Raw genomic sequence first — 14266 nt, forward strand, 5'->3', positions numbered from 1 at the left:
TGTTACAAAACCGACCAAAACACTAAAACTAAATCTTGACAATCTATCAGTTCTCACAATACAAGTCTTAACGTTTCAAAAATAGACTTAAACCTGCTCTAAGTACATTCCCTCGTTAAATGTTCCAAAAACGACCAAAACACTAAAACTAAATTTTGAAAATCTACCCATTCTCACGGTACAAGCGTCTGCCTTCGTCGAGGGTCCCTCTGCTTCAACATCCTCACAAATTCGACCCCAACGCGGCATACACCAATCCCTTCAACCGCCCACCCCTCCATAATTGGCACAGAACACACCGTCATCGAACCAGAGCCCCTCAAGTTCACCCCGAGTAATGCATAAAAAATATTTCCAGTAAAACTGCGAGACGTGTGCGCCCTGGAGAAAGATCAGGGGCCCTGTCCGGGCTCGGTGTTGCGCTGGTATTATGACGCCGAGCGTCAGACGTGTAGCCAATTTATTTACGGCGGTTGTATAGGCAACGCCAATAGATTCCGTACCCGTGCTGCCTGCGAGCAGCGCTGCCCCGTAAAAGGTATCGGAACGAGAGAAAAAGAAAAAAAAGAAAGCGAAAAATTAGATTGAAAATCTTTTTCTGAAAAAAAAAAAGAAAAAAAAACAATTTGGCTTCTCTGCTTCGTGAATAACAGCGTGACTCGCATTACGTGGAGTCGTTTCTCGCGCGCACTGGTGTTGGTGGGACGATCGTTGTTGCACGATCGAGACACGACTCTCGAAGGTTGTCGTTGGTGTTGGTTCGTTTGTTGTTTGCCGCTGACAGTGCACGCCTATAGCGAGAATCAGCCACGCTGAGTTGTCGCGTAACATCGTTGTTGTCCTTCGACTAACGAAGGTCCGTTGCCTCTTGCCCCGCACTTTCTCTACGCTCTGCAAAAAATCATGCTGGCGCACCACTCCGCCATACTACTCGAGTTAGCGTATCTACGGACTCCGTTTCATCGTTTCTCAACCCCGTGGCCGCTCATCGACACCGAGTTCCCGTTCGAGAGAAACGATCGATCATTTTTGTTCGTTCTTGAACGCGAACTATCGCACGAGCAGAGCGAGGGGGACACTCTGTCGTTGTTCTGGAGAATTTTAATAATTATTGTGCTCGCGAACTGGAATTCAACTAAGGGAAAATGGAGGAACACGCAACGGTTCGAATGTGAATGCACTTTAAGTGTTAGTGTTCGGTATATGTGATACAGGAGAAAACGAAAAAGAAGAGAAATAATTTTTCAATTCTCTGGATAACAATTTGGATATTGTATCGTGATTTTTGTCTGGATTGAATATTCATTTTGCGTTTATCCATGTTTTTCTCATTTTTCGTTCAGCTTGGAAGAAAATCTTTTTTCCTTTTCTTCGGTACTGGGTTCACCAAAGAGTAAATAATAAAAATTTCAACCGATGCTTGTTTCGGAATCATTTTGTTTCTTCGTTGGTTCCGTTCGTTACTGTTCAATGAATATTCGCGTCGAATGTAACATCGAACTCTTTGAAAAGAAAAATGATATAATTCTAAGAAAATCGAGTACAGTGTATTTCAATTAATTATTTCTCGATACAGAGCGCAAAATTGACTAACGCTGATCTCGTTTTCGAGTTTTAAATTCCTTACTGAAGAAATTCTAAACAGAGAGATCTAATCGAATGAAAAACAAAGAAAGAAGAAAAGTTTGTTATAAATTCGACGCGAATATTCGACTATCTAGAAACTGTAGTTTTATTAAAACAAAGTTCCGGATTGGAGAAGGAAATTCGCAAAAATTAACGCTTATACTTTCAGGAAATATTCACCTACATGTATCAACGTCAACTATTTGCGATTCTGATTTTTTTTTCATTGATTAACACGAGTAAACGGAACCGTAAATAGTTGATATTAGAAGAAATCTAACGTTGCATGACATAATAATTACTGCGATTAACAGATAGTTGCTTGCTGCCGCGAGACGAGGGTAATCCTAAATGTGGGAAGAAGAAATCTCGATGGTACTTTGACCAGTCGGAGAATCGATGCATGCCATTCTATTATACCGGTTGCGGTGGAAATAAAAATAATTTCGAATCTAGAGACGCATGCGAGTCTGATTGCCCGGCTAAAATCGGTAAGACTTCATCTAATCACTGTGAAAGCTTCTATTGAAATCATTGACGTTGATTGCAGTCGTCACGAGCCATTTATAATTTCTATTCAACATTTTCTACCAATGGTTTTATGGTAATCTTCAGAACTGCCTGAAAAGTCTAAACTAAAATTAAAAAACGAGAATATGTATATTACATAGCGAGGAACGAACAAACTGTAAAATAAAATTGTACTATTCAATACAATATATGTAACACGTCGTATATAAATTAGTTTAGAAAAGAAAAAAAAATGAAGAAAATTATAAAATAGTTTCTCTTTATTATCATTTTCCGATAGTTTCGAGGATCATTGACAAACGATTGGTGGAAAATGTCGAAGAGAAATTCGCTATCGAATTAATTTCATAATCAGTCGCGTGACATGTACTCCTCATAATACATTAACGCTTTCAGTAGTACGTTCGTTAAAATACGAATGTTTCTTTCGTTAAATTTGTACGAAGTTGTTTGCACCATTTGCACGTGGACGTATCAACGCACCTATACCCGGTGACTCTTTCCTACGAACGTAATCATTATTTCGAGCGATATCTTCCTGTATGAGAACCGTGCAAAGTTTCAACAAATTTTCACATACTTTGCACGCTGCTTTCGTTGTCTGAAAACGTGACACAGGGACGAAGAATTTTCACCAGTGTCGAGAAGCAATTTTCGAAGAGAAACAGAAGCAGATTCGCACGGAATTGGCAGTTAGGTCGGAACCGAATGTATTGGCCGCTCAAGGCCACCGAGCCGCTACCCCCACCACATCGTTCGACTCTCTCGCAGCGCCACCTGTCGTCTTTTCGCGCGAAGCTACAAGCACGCCCTCTTGATCGAAGAAATCGATCCGATTACACCTCGAGTTGCCTCCAAAATTAACCGACGATCGGGCAATTAATGTAGAGGGACGTAAACGTGAAAAGTTTCTCGACACTGGCAGAATTGTTCGTTTTCCATCGCCACGAATTTCGAAAACGACGACGTATCTTGACATTCTCTTCGCTTGGATACAGAGCAAGACGTCTGTCTCTTGCCCGCGCTTTTGGGAGAATGCCACAACTACACCCAACGATGGTACTACGATTCCTACGAACAACAATGTAGACAATTCTACTACGGCGGTTGCGGCGGTAACGAAAATAATTTCCAAACCGAGCAGGATTGCTTTAATAGGTGTCAGACGACACTCACAACAGTTGCGCCGCCCAAAGAGGTCGAGTTCAGACCAGGTAATTCAACGTTAAACAAAAAATTTGTTAGTCGTGTCATTTGTTGACTACTTTGTACAATACTCGCGGGCTCTCCAGACTTCTGCTTCCTTACCGAGGAACATGGACCGTGCTCCAACGATCAAATCAAATGGTTCTACGACAGCAACGAGGGTGTTTGCAAACAGTTCAGGTACGGTGGCTGTCAGAGCAATGGGAACAACTTCAACAGCAAGGACGAATGCGATTACCGATGCGGAGATGTTCAAGGTTTGCGATTTCACGTTATTAAATAGTTTTTCCACTTGAATTAATTAAGTGTGTAACGTTTAAAAAATTGGACGATTATATTCTTAATTTCACAATGAATTAACAATCAAAATTATTTCTTCTTACACAACATGGATACAAATTTGAACAATTTTTTTTCGTTATGTCATTACCGCGCTCGCAAAATTGCACTCGTAAGTGTGCACATACAGATAATCACAAAATGGATCGAGAGTAAACTATGTACAGTACTCACGCGAGAAGATTGCATCTGGAGTTACGACGGGTCCCGTTCCTTCAGGGGCTACCTCCTCGGACAGTATACGATGCAAATATACACCCTTTTCGCACCTGACGAGATTACTTCTCAACGAATGGAATATATAACTTCAGACGCGATCGTCTCGCACACGTACTGTACATTATTTGTAAAAACGTCACCTGAACCAACGTCGTAATTTTTCACGATGAAAATATATCTCTGAAAAGGTACCCGTTGGATTGTATAATTAAATGAATATTCAAGCTGCCAACAAACGAATATTGTCGTCCACAGATCCGTGCACCCTGCCCAAGGTGATCGGTCCTTGCAACGGCTTCGACAGACAGTACTACTACGATCACCGTTCGGACACCTGCCTCGAATTCGAGTACAGCGGCTGCCAGGGCAACAAGAACCGTTTCCAGGACAGGGACACCTGCGAGAGGTCCTGCAGGAAGAACATCGTCCCAACGATAACACCTTCGACCGTCAAAGTCACGTCTCCTCCATCCGTCGAGACAGTCTCGAAGAGTCCAATCTGTTACGAGTCCGTTGATTCTGGCAGTTGCAACGACGACATCACCGCCTACTACTACGACGCGAGGAATCAGACCTGTCAGGCGTTCATTTATGGCGGCTGCGAAGGAAACGCGAACCGATTCAAAACGGAGGAGCAGTGCGAACGTCTTTGCGGAAAGTTCCAGGGACAGGGTAGGTTCTAGCGGGACTTTTATCGAGGTTCGTGGATACGTTTACGTACATCGAACCGCTGGTCCTATCAGTTGTAATTTCAGTCGAAACGCACTACGTGGAAACGTTCGAGGAACGAAAGTCGATTATTTAAGTGACTCGGACAGACAAATCGTTCGTTAAATAAATGATTAGGTTTTAATTTACGATCCAGGGTTCTGATTGGTGCCATCGAGGTGTCATTTTCTATTTATTTGATTTATTTATCATTATTTAGCTCGTGGTATGATATTTTGAAATATTGTAGAATTAAGAAGCTAGAATCAATTAGATCAATTAGTTTGTTCCTTCGGTGATGAATTATTTTTTATAGAGATAAACAGCAATTTAAATCGATGCTGACCAGTTATGATATTTCTCAATTTTGAGAGGGTGTGCTTTATTAGATGAAATTTAATTTTGAATATTTATTCGCAATTTTCGCTGTTACTTTTGTATTATAATATTTGTAACAATTTTAAAATCTTATGGAAATATCGAAGCAAAAGTTTAGGATAATTCATTGTCCAGGTGTATCCCGTTATTAGATCATTTTCAATTATTTTTTTATCTTTATCAGGGGTGAGTGTACTATGGAGATCTGGGGTTATTTTTTGCATGGTTTCTGAACCGTGGGGATTAATGGAAATTTAATGTAACGTATTCGTGACCGTTTTTCTAGATACCTGCAACATTCCTGCGGATCCTGGTGTTTGCAGAGGTTCCTTCCGGAAGTATTTCTACCACTCGCCTAGTCGCACCTGTCGCGAGTTTATATACGGTGGATGCGAGGGTAACGCGAACAGATTCAGCACGATGGCCGAATGCGAATCAATTTGCATATATCACGAGGAGCCTGTGGCAGTTGGAAACGACACCAGTATTTCAAATTTATGTAAGTATTCTTGCATTTAATTCGTGAGATTTCCCTCGTTCGAGTATCATTTAAAATCACTGAAACTGAAAACGCAAGGAATAATATTTATTCCTAGATTACACCAAATAGTAACAACAACGAGTTGTAATTCAGTAATTGAACAGCTGATTGTTAAAATACCGATACAATAATTGTTTACCATCCAAAGGATTTTATTTGATTTATCATATTTTTTTCATAAAATATTAGTGAAATTCATCGTACGATAGATGTATTATCTTGGAGTCGAGACTCTGTCCGGTGAATTAAAATTTCGGAGCAAATCGAAAAATAAATTTTCCCGAGTGAATGACGTTGCTTCGAGTCTTCAGTAACGAATTTCAACAATGATGATTTAGCGATCTGTAAAGAACCGGTGGACAGTGGATCGTGTACTTCCGAAGTCACTATCAAACGATTCTACTTCGATGAGGAGTATCACACCTGTCGGGCGTTCATTTACACCGGATGTGGTGGCAATCGTAACAGATTCAAGACCTTCATATCTTGCATTCACACTTGCCTGGGGAGTAAGTCGCGGAAATGTGATCGCCGTTCGAAAAATAATTCGCTAATTAGAAAATTTCAGCTTCAAAGATGTTGTACAGTCGTGTTTCGTATTTTCGTTTAATTTTATATCGTTTTACATTTACATATTCAAACACCCACGCTTCTCTACATTGTTCCAATGAATCGTCCACGTCAATCCTGCAAATGTAACCTCGAAGAGAGGAAAAAATTCCCAGCTATTTATCCATATTTTTTTTAGGTGTATCCTTCCACTGCTAAATTATACCATGCTTGGGAATTTTACAGCAAACGTGTAATATTGCTTGATTTTTATTTATTATTGATTATTTTTCTCTATTTTTCTTCAATATTTTTCTATTTTCAATTGCGCCCTTCGAGTGGAAACAATTCTATTCGATGTTTCAATCGCGAAATTATTTCATCGTAGCTACCAACGAGATCGATGTTGACTCTGAGAAGGATACAAAGGATCCTTGCGTGAAGGCACGCGAGGAATGCAATACCATCCATTGTCCTTACGGCAAGGAAGCCTTCGTGGACTCCCAGGATTGCGAACGATGTCGTTGCGTCGATCCCTGCAGAACACAGATTTGTCCCGATGGCACCAGATGTGCAATTACTTTAGTCGCTACCAAGGATGGCACCGAGTACAAGGGCGTCTGCAGATCAAGTAATTATCGAATTTATTGAACCATATTCTTCTGATATATATAATATATTGTTTCTCAAAACAACATAAAGTGACTACCTATAGTCACTTTGTAAGTTACCTCCACCACATTGTTCAACTCCCCCCATACCTACGTAGCCATTATTTTATAATCGAGAAAATGTACTTGAAAAAGTAGTTGATAACAAAGACACCAAATAGCAAAGTCACTTTGATGATGCTAAACGTTAATGTTAAGATTCCAAGTATCCCATACTCAGGTAGTCACTAATTTATAATTAAGAAAGTGTACTCGAGAGATCAATTGGCATTGTAGACATCCAATAGTAAACTTATTTCTCAAAACAACATAAAGTAACTACCTAGTCACTACTTAGTCATATAAGTGACTACTTAGTCACTACCTAGTCATGTAAGTCACTACCTAGTCACTACCTAGTGACTACCTAGTCAATTGACAGTGTAGACATCCAATGGTAAAGCCACTTTGATGACATTACACGTTGATATTAATATTCTTCGAATAATTCAGTAATTCTCCACAATGATATTGTTTTGTTCATAGCGACGAAACGAGGTCGTTGTCCAAAGGTATCGAACAGTACCAGATGCGAAGAGGAGTGCGCCACGGATGCGGATTGCTCCGGTGAAATGAAGTGCTGCGATAATGGATGTGGCACTTCCTGTCTCGAGCCAGCCACCGAAGAAGTTGTAATAACCACGCCTAAATCGTGGATCACCTCACCACCATCTGGTACGGAACCAGCGTTCATTCAGCAACCGGAAGAGCCGCATGTTAGCGCGCAGGAAGGTGGTTATGTCACTTTGAAGTGCGTGGCATCAGGGAATCCAAAACCGTCTATCACGTGGAGAAAGGACACGACATTGGTGAGATTTTTTTTATACTTGCGAAGACACAAGTGTATACACGTATAGGTACATCTTCAGTGTGATCAATAGTCGAACTCTGTCCTTGAAGAAACACTATATTGGATATTTATCCAAATTCGTTTGAATTTAGAGATTCAAGAAAGCCACAACCGAGTAGAACACTTGCACCGGTTTGAAACGTTTAATAATCTTAGGAAAAAGAAATTGAAACATTGGAGAGACGAAAGAGTATATATTTTCTAAAATGGGAGTAGGTGAATTATCTGAACAATTGATTCTTCGCAGATCGGGCCGTCGGAGAACAGACGTCGCATATTGTTGGACGGTTCACTCCAAATTATCAATCTATACAGATACGATAGCGGAACTTACGTCTGTACAGCTGACAATGGCTTAGGACCACCGGTAAGAGCGGAATACCAATTGATGATAACAGGTACGTACATCAAATGGCAACGAAAAGTTCAATCTTGTCTTGAAAGGTGATGGTTACTGTTTGTCGAATGCTTCTTACGTCACCATTGACGAAAATAAAAAAAAAAACTGTAGCATTTATGGTAGTTGATCGAACTACTTGACCGACAAGTTGACCAACTTGAACGTTTTGTCTTGTAATAGTTAGATACTAATGTCTGCATCTAGAAGAAACTTAACACTAAAAGCGTGGTGTCGGTACAATAGCAATAATTAATACGGTAGGGAAGTCATATGGATCCTCAAGGAACTAAAGTGGAAACAATTTCAGTCAGAAGGTACACTGATACATTATAATTGTGAGTGTTAGCAATAATAATTGAAAGGGAACCAATTGATCGAATAACTTCTATAGACACTGTCTGTTATTGCCATTTATTTTCAAGAGATCTATACATATCACTTCCACTCACCACTTCATTTGTAACAACATACTTTTCTAATAACTTGGTGACTGTTTCCATGTGCATCTCTGTGCATGCCGTTTTCTTGCATTCTCTCTAGAACCGCATGAACTGTCTGCCACCATTATTGGGGAGCCGAGCGCGTATCTGACGGTCACCATGAACTCACCCATAGCCCTTCATTGCTATGCAATGGGCTGGCCCAGGCCATTCGTCACCTGGTGGCGAGGCGATCGCATGTTACCGTTGTCCTCGGATGTTTATGAGCAAGACTCCGATTACACTCTATTGATACGCTCGGTGACACTGCAAACACTTGGTGTCTACACTTGCCAAGCATTCAACGCTATTGGCAGGGCAGCATCCTGGTCCTTGACCCTGCAAGCGATCGGTCCTGTTATGAATGTCAGACCCGAGTACAGGCAGTACACAAAATACCTGGTCCAGCCTCTTAGAAAACCCACTGCGGAGAAATCTGAGTATCCTTACAGACATAACAGGGCTCAGACCTCACAATATCAAACCTACGCGCCCGTTCATTCATCCAAACAACCTCATATCCCTACCGTAAGTCCTCTAGGTGGGAGCACCAGTCAGGAGCCTGGTTCCAATAGGCTCAGAGGTGAGGAGGCATGAACGTTTCTTGGTGTTCCAATTGCAACGTCAGTTTCTCCGTTTAAATCTTGCAGTTTATGAACAAACCACCAAGATAGTGTCTACAGTCTGAAAGAACAAGTATTCCAACTGCGAAACGACATTGCAACTGGATCCTGGTTTTTCGTTTGCATTTTTCATTGCACACGCTTCGATCTTGTTTTGCATCGCTGGGCTTTGCTATTTCGTACGCATATTGTATTAAAAAATGAATAACGATGATTGTTCACAGAAACGAGTGATCAGGTATGTTCTTTGCTCGAGATATTTACATTTTCATTGCAAGTTTGCTTCTATTTTGTTTTCTCTTTACTCTTATTGATATCTTGTGCGAACGTGTTCCATGAACAAGTGATTTTTCAACAGTTCCTGTCAACGTCAGCATATCGGTAGGACAGAATCAGTTCCCAGAGGGAAGCGACGTCAACATCGGTTGCAATGTTGACGGCTACCCCAGCCCCCGGGTGTCTTGGTACAAGGACAATGATTTGATATATCCTACCAACAGAATTCAGATTTCTGACGAGTACTTGAATCAACGTAAGAACAATACAAAGTAAAACTGTAATATTATTTCAATTAAAATCGTGATCAAATTTCAATTGCCCAGTATAGCAACGTACGTGGCTATTTGCTACGTCACAGTTGCAGCCTTGGAAACTTATCTGCCTATCTTACTGTATTCACATTGCAAGAAATCGAAAAGTGTGACACCGTTTGAATAAGATTCTCGAATTCTACTTTCAGTAGTGAACAGACTCGTGATTAGCGACGCTAACCGAGACGATTCCGGGAGATATCGTTGCGAAGCGAGCAACGACTACTCGTCAGCTGTCGACCATGTGGATATACAAGTTGCTGGTAAGTTATCACTCGTTTCTTCCCGCGTATTTTAACTATTCGTCGAGTTCTTCATTTACGATCGAACCTCGAGGAAATGTCTCATAACCTAACATCACCTTAGCATACCATTGTCCATCGAAACCATTAAAAATCATTCACTGAAAATAGTAACATTAAAACTAACACAGGGGTTCCATCGTAAGTAACTATTCACACCTTGTCACAATTATCGAGTATCCGCGCTCAATAATAGTGATCATCATTCCACAAAGGCATTCTACGGTTCCTCGTGAACCATAACCTCGAAAACACGCGATCTAACGTGAATCGTTGCGCACTCAGGTGTCGAATAAAATCAATTTCCCCCCGTTCCAGGAATATTCATCCACCCGAACTGCCAGGACAACACGTTCTTCGCGAAGTGCGACCTGATCGTGAAGGCGAGATACTGCACGCACAAATACTACGCGAAATTCTGTTGCCGATCGTGCACGGAGGCTGGTCAACTGCCCTCCAGAGGTCCCCACCTGAGCAATTCCAGAAGGAGGCGAAGGAACGTCCCTAAGGCGTTCGTCTAAAGAACGCGAAATCGACGCTTCGATATTTCCGTTGTTGCTCGACGAGCAGCGACCACGATCGGCCGTGAACATCGACTACAATACGGGGTGTTATTTTTTTTGTTTTTTTTTTTTTTTTTGCGAAAGGAACGACGACGGGATGGGGAGGGGGCGGGTACGGGGCATCGAGGAAACACCTGCATCTCGAGGTTGCGCCGCATAAACGACGTTAATTCACTGCCAAAGCCTTAGAACGTCTATACATAGGTATCTTAATATATTAAGCAACAGCGAGCGAGACGCGTGGGACGCAATTGTACGCGAGACGAGTTTACGCGCGACGAATCGGGAGGGGAGTATCGTTCCAGCTCCCCCCGTTCTTTCGTCCCTGTCTCTATTCGAACGTCGTCATCCATGTATATACGATCTGACGCTGAATCCTAGTCGATCGAAGCCATACTAGGCGGATTAATCACCGTTCTCGGTGTGGGACGAGAGAGAGAGAGAGGCACCAATTCTCGATCGCGTGTACCTCGACCGGTACCACGTTCGATAATATTTCATTTTTAATTAAACGTCGTGACCGTTTCGCTGTCACGTCGGCCGCGACCGCGTGCCCCGAATCGCTCAACAAGTGGATACAAATTTTTACGTAGTACGACGTTTCCGGCAGTCTTTTGCGTAGCCCGTTGCCATCGATCCTTATCGCGGCCTGCTGTATCGACGATATTTCTATTTTCGTAACGATAGCCAGGATGCTGAATTTTCGAAACGTTCGAGAACCTGTTGGGAGCGGTAGTGAACGTTAAATATAGACACTCGGTAATTTCGGAGATGTAAATAATTGAAATTCAACGGTGTTTCCGATACCAGGACGCGCGTGTCGATCTGTAACAATATTCACCGGGCATTGCCAAAGTGAATAAACGGGAGACCCGAGGTTGAAAATAAATAGTAGAATAAATTGCAATCCGAAATATCTGCAATGGTGTTACTTTGTTACTTACTGGAACGATCGGTTTTTGTATTTTCGGTTATTTGTATCTTTGCGATCGACGAGTGTCTACGTTTAAATGTTTCGTCTATTGCAACGTGGGGCTCGTCTTCTGTCGTCCTGAAAGATCCGCATGGCGAAAGGAGGAGGACAGTTCGGGCCCTTCCCCCACCTGAAAAATGTTAACGTCGAGTACAGAGAAATCGTGACAACCTGGGAGACAGTTCATCGTAGCACCGATTTCCGACAAATCTATTTTTACATTCAACGTTTGCGAAAACGTGGAGGGGGCAGTCCCACGATTACGGGAACGCGGTCACGGACACGTCAGCCCTACCACGACAACGCGACCAATTTTTTTCTCGCTCGTCGCGGCGCGAGCCGGCGACCGCGAGCAAGCTTCGCGAAACGGACGCTAGGGGAACAAAGAAAATGTCGCTGCTAAGTCCCCGCATTCTACACTCGCAGAGAACAACTAGCCATGGATTGGTATTCTTTTCGCGAGGAACGTCGTCAGTGACCTTTACTGAAATCGAAGAAATCATCGAAACGAGAAAGTCGAAGAACAGTATTAATTTAAATTAAATTAAACTCTAAACTATACGTAGAATGCAACTACACTTTGGGATCAGGAACAGTGCAAACGAAGTATCGTATACCCGTGTTTTGGGTAGTTGTTCGAGTTTAACTCACTTGTTGAGTTTGCAAAATAGTTTCTTTGACCGTTTGCACTCAAGTGCAAAATTCGAATTGCAAATACTTCGAGTCGTAAAATTCATCCGGAACGAAACATTTTTATATACTTCACGTACATGCGTGCACACTCTACAAGAACGTAATATTTCAATTCCAATTTTTGTATATTTCGTATACATGCGTTTACAGTTTACAAGAACGTAACATTTCAATTCCAATTTTTATATACTTCGCATAGATACGTTTACACTCTACAAGAACGTAATATTTCAATTCCAATTTGAATTCCATTGAACACCACGAGGTTCTCCCCGATCGAAAATAGTACACCAAATTAGATGGCGACTCTCGAGTCCAAACGGTTAAATATCTTGAAATCTACTCTTTGAACTTACACTGTTCTTCGACTCGTCGATACAATTATCCCTGTTAATTTCCACGTCGTTTTTTCCTCTCACTAGTGGAACGTTAGCACCGATCCTCACCAAGTTCAGTGAAATTTGGCAGGTATCTAGACACCACCTGTGCAACTATTCTAACAGGAATTGTAACCGTAGACGACTAGCCAGTTATGAGAAAAATAAATGTAAAGTTTGGTAAAGTCACTTAGGTATACTCGAGTGTCCCAACCAATCGTGGCGTAGAGATATTCGTGATAAAAGAATTGTAAAACATAAATGTAACTACACCTGTCAAAGTATTACCCCACGCAATTGCTACTCAACTATACCTGGCCAAGTTTCTCACACTTATTCTTTCCAAAACTAGTTGATCATCTATGGTTCTAATTCCACTTGCAATAATTATACACGTGGACCTGTAAACCAGCCACATTTCATTGAAATCGACGAGGATCGAATCCTCGTGTCTACATACAAGATGAACGTAATCCCCCGATTGCTAACAGAGAACTTAGAATAACGAATAATATATATATATATATATATATATATATATATATATATATATATATATATATATATATAAATAGTCTTTCCTCGCGGAATATAGTTTCCTCAACTATAGCTAGTTGATGCTGAGCGAGATGTCGTTTGTTTTCCTCGTGGAGTGCACTCGCGTCGCCGCGATTAAACGGAGAGGAAGAAGCGAGCGATAGAGGAGGGGGGGAAACTTGTACCTATTTGTATGAAGCATATACGCACGTTACGTTGTACAATATAAATAGTTTGTTACGCAATATGCCATTTATATACTCTATGATACTGTTATCACTTATTCCTTATCGATACTCGGATGTATTGCCATAGCATGTACCGCCGCCAAATAGCTCTCACGATTGAACGACATTGATCAAACAAAGGTGCAACGTACATACCGGCTTTGCGAACGCACGTAAAGAACGAGAAAAGAAAAGAAAAGAAAAAGAAAAAAGAAAAGAAAGTGGAGCGATTTTATTATCATTATTTTATTTTTCTTCTTTTTCGAATCGAACGAGAAAAGACAAGAAAAGAGCCGAGGCTCTCGAAACGAATTTGTCGCGCAAGATTTCGTTGCATCTTTGCACGATTGTTCAAAGAGCTGCACAGGTCGCGTGCAGCTCTCTGTTCTCTCGGAACCGTAAACGGATCAGTTTTGTAGCGCTGAGATCCGCGTCATATGGGCATATTAACGTGTTGCATTTATATATTTGTTCCTGAACATTTTAATCGTAATGTTAACTACGTACTGTTACTATGTATACTGTATCATCTATCGTGAACCAACGGCGTTCGAGAGCGTGAGTACGAGCACGTGACGAGGCATCGTGTGCGTTTATTTTCAATTCGAGAATCGTTCATTTTCACGACCGTTCGGAAACGAAACACACCGGGTTATTTTCGTATCGGGGAGCCGCGAATAAATTTCAAACAGTTTTCGGGAATTATTTCTTTCCCACCGGCCGATTTTTAACGTCGTATGCACTGAAATTTTTCAACATGCCGGGAGAACGTATCGTAAATCCCGTAGGAAAATATTTGCGTCGATAACGCGAATGGTATTCGCCCGGGTAAAATCGCGAAATTA

General features: G+C 41.5%; 1 protein-coding gene and 1 long non-coding RNA gene across 8 annotated transcripts in view; one reads left to right on the forward strand and one right to left on the reverse strand.

Moving 5' to 3' along the window:
- The window catches only part of Ppn (proteoglycan-like sulfated glycoprotein papilin), a 222072-nt gene extending 211370 nt beyond the window's left edge, over nucleotides 1-10702 (forward strand). For 2 of the 7 annotated variants that reach the window (XM_076308996.1, XM_076308994.1), the window contains exons 27-39: nucleotides 359-538; nucleotides 3156-3371; nucleotides 3450-3620; nucleotides 4177-4593; nucleotides 5294-5506; nucleotides 5887-6057; nucleotides 6486-6728; nucleotides 7294-7616; nucleotides 7905-8055; nucleotides 8598-9119; nucleotides 9518-9691; nucleotides 9899-10012; nucleotides 10370-10702. In XM_076308996.1, coding sequence (XP_076165111.1) covers nucleotides 359-538; nucleotides 3156-3371; nucleotides 3450-3620; nucleotides 4177-4593; nucleotides 5294-5506; nucleotides 5887-6057; nucleotides 6486-6728; nucleotides 7294-7616; nucleotides 7905-8055; nucleotides 8598-9119; nucleotides 9518-9691; nucleotides 9899-10012; nucleotides 10370-10572 — 3098 coding nt within the window. In that variant the 3' untranslated portion in view covers nucleotides 10573-10702. Of the gene's footprint in view, nucleotides 1-358; nucleotides 539-1940; nucleotides 2118-3155; nucleotides 3372-3449; nucleotides 3621-4176; nucleotides 4594-5293; nucleotides 5507-5886; nucleotides 6058-6485; nucleotides 6729-7293; nucleotides 7617-7904; nucleotides 8056-8597; nucleotides 9120-9517; nucleotides 9692-9898; nucleotides 10013-10369 lie in introns of all 7 variants that reach the window. The other 5 variants (XM_076308997.1, XM_076308995.1, XM_076308998.1 and 2 more) reach the window with 5 other exon arrangements.
- Nucleotides 7922-10466, reverse strand: LOC143145532 (uncharacterized). The gene is made up of 2 exons (XR_012991713.1): nucleotides 8529-10466; nucleotides 7922-8257 (listed from the first exon to the last, which is right to left on the reverse strand). It is a non-coding gene; the product is annotated as an uncharacterized LOC143145532 (long non-coding RNA).
- Nucleotides 10703-14266: the final 3564 nt, after the last annotated feature.

The sequence above is a fragment of the Ptiloglossa arizonensis genome, chromosome 4, assembly GCF_051014685.1.
Source record: "Ptiloglossa arizonensis isolate GNS036 chromosome 4, iyPtiAriz1_principal, whole genome shotgun sequence".
In the NCBI taxonomy this organism is placed as follows: domain Eukaryota; kingdom Metazoa; phylum Arthropoda; class Insecta; order Hymenoptera; family Colletidae; genus Ptiloglossa; species Ptiloglossa arizonensis.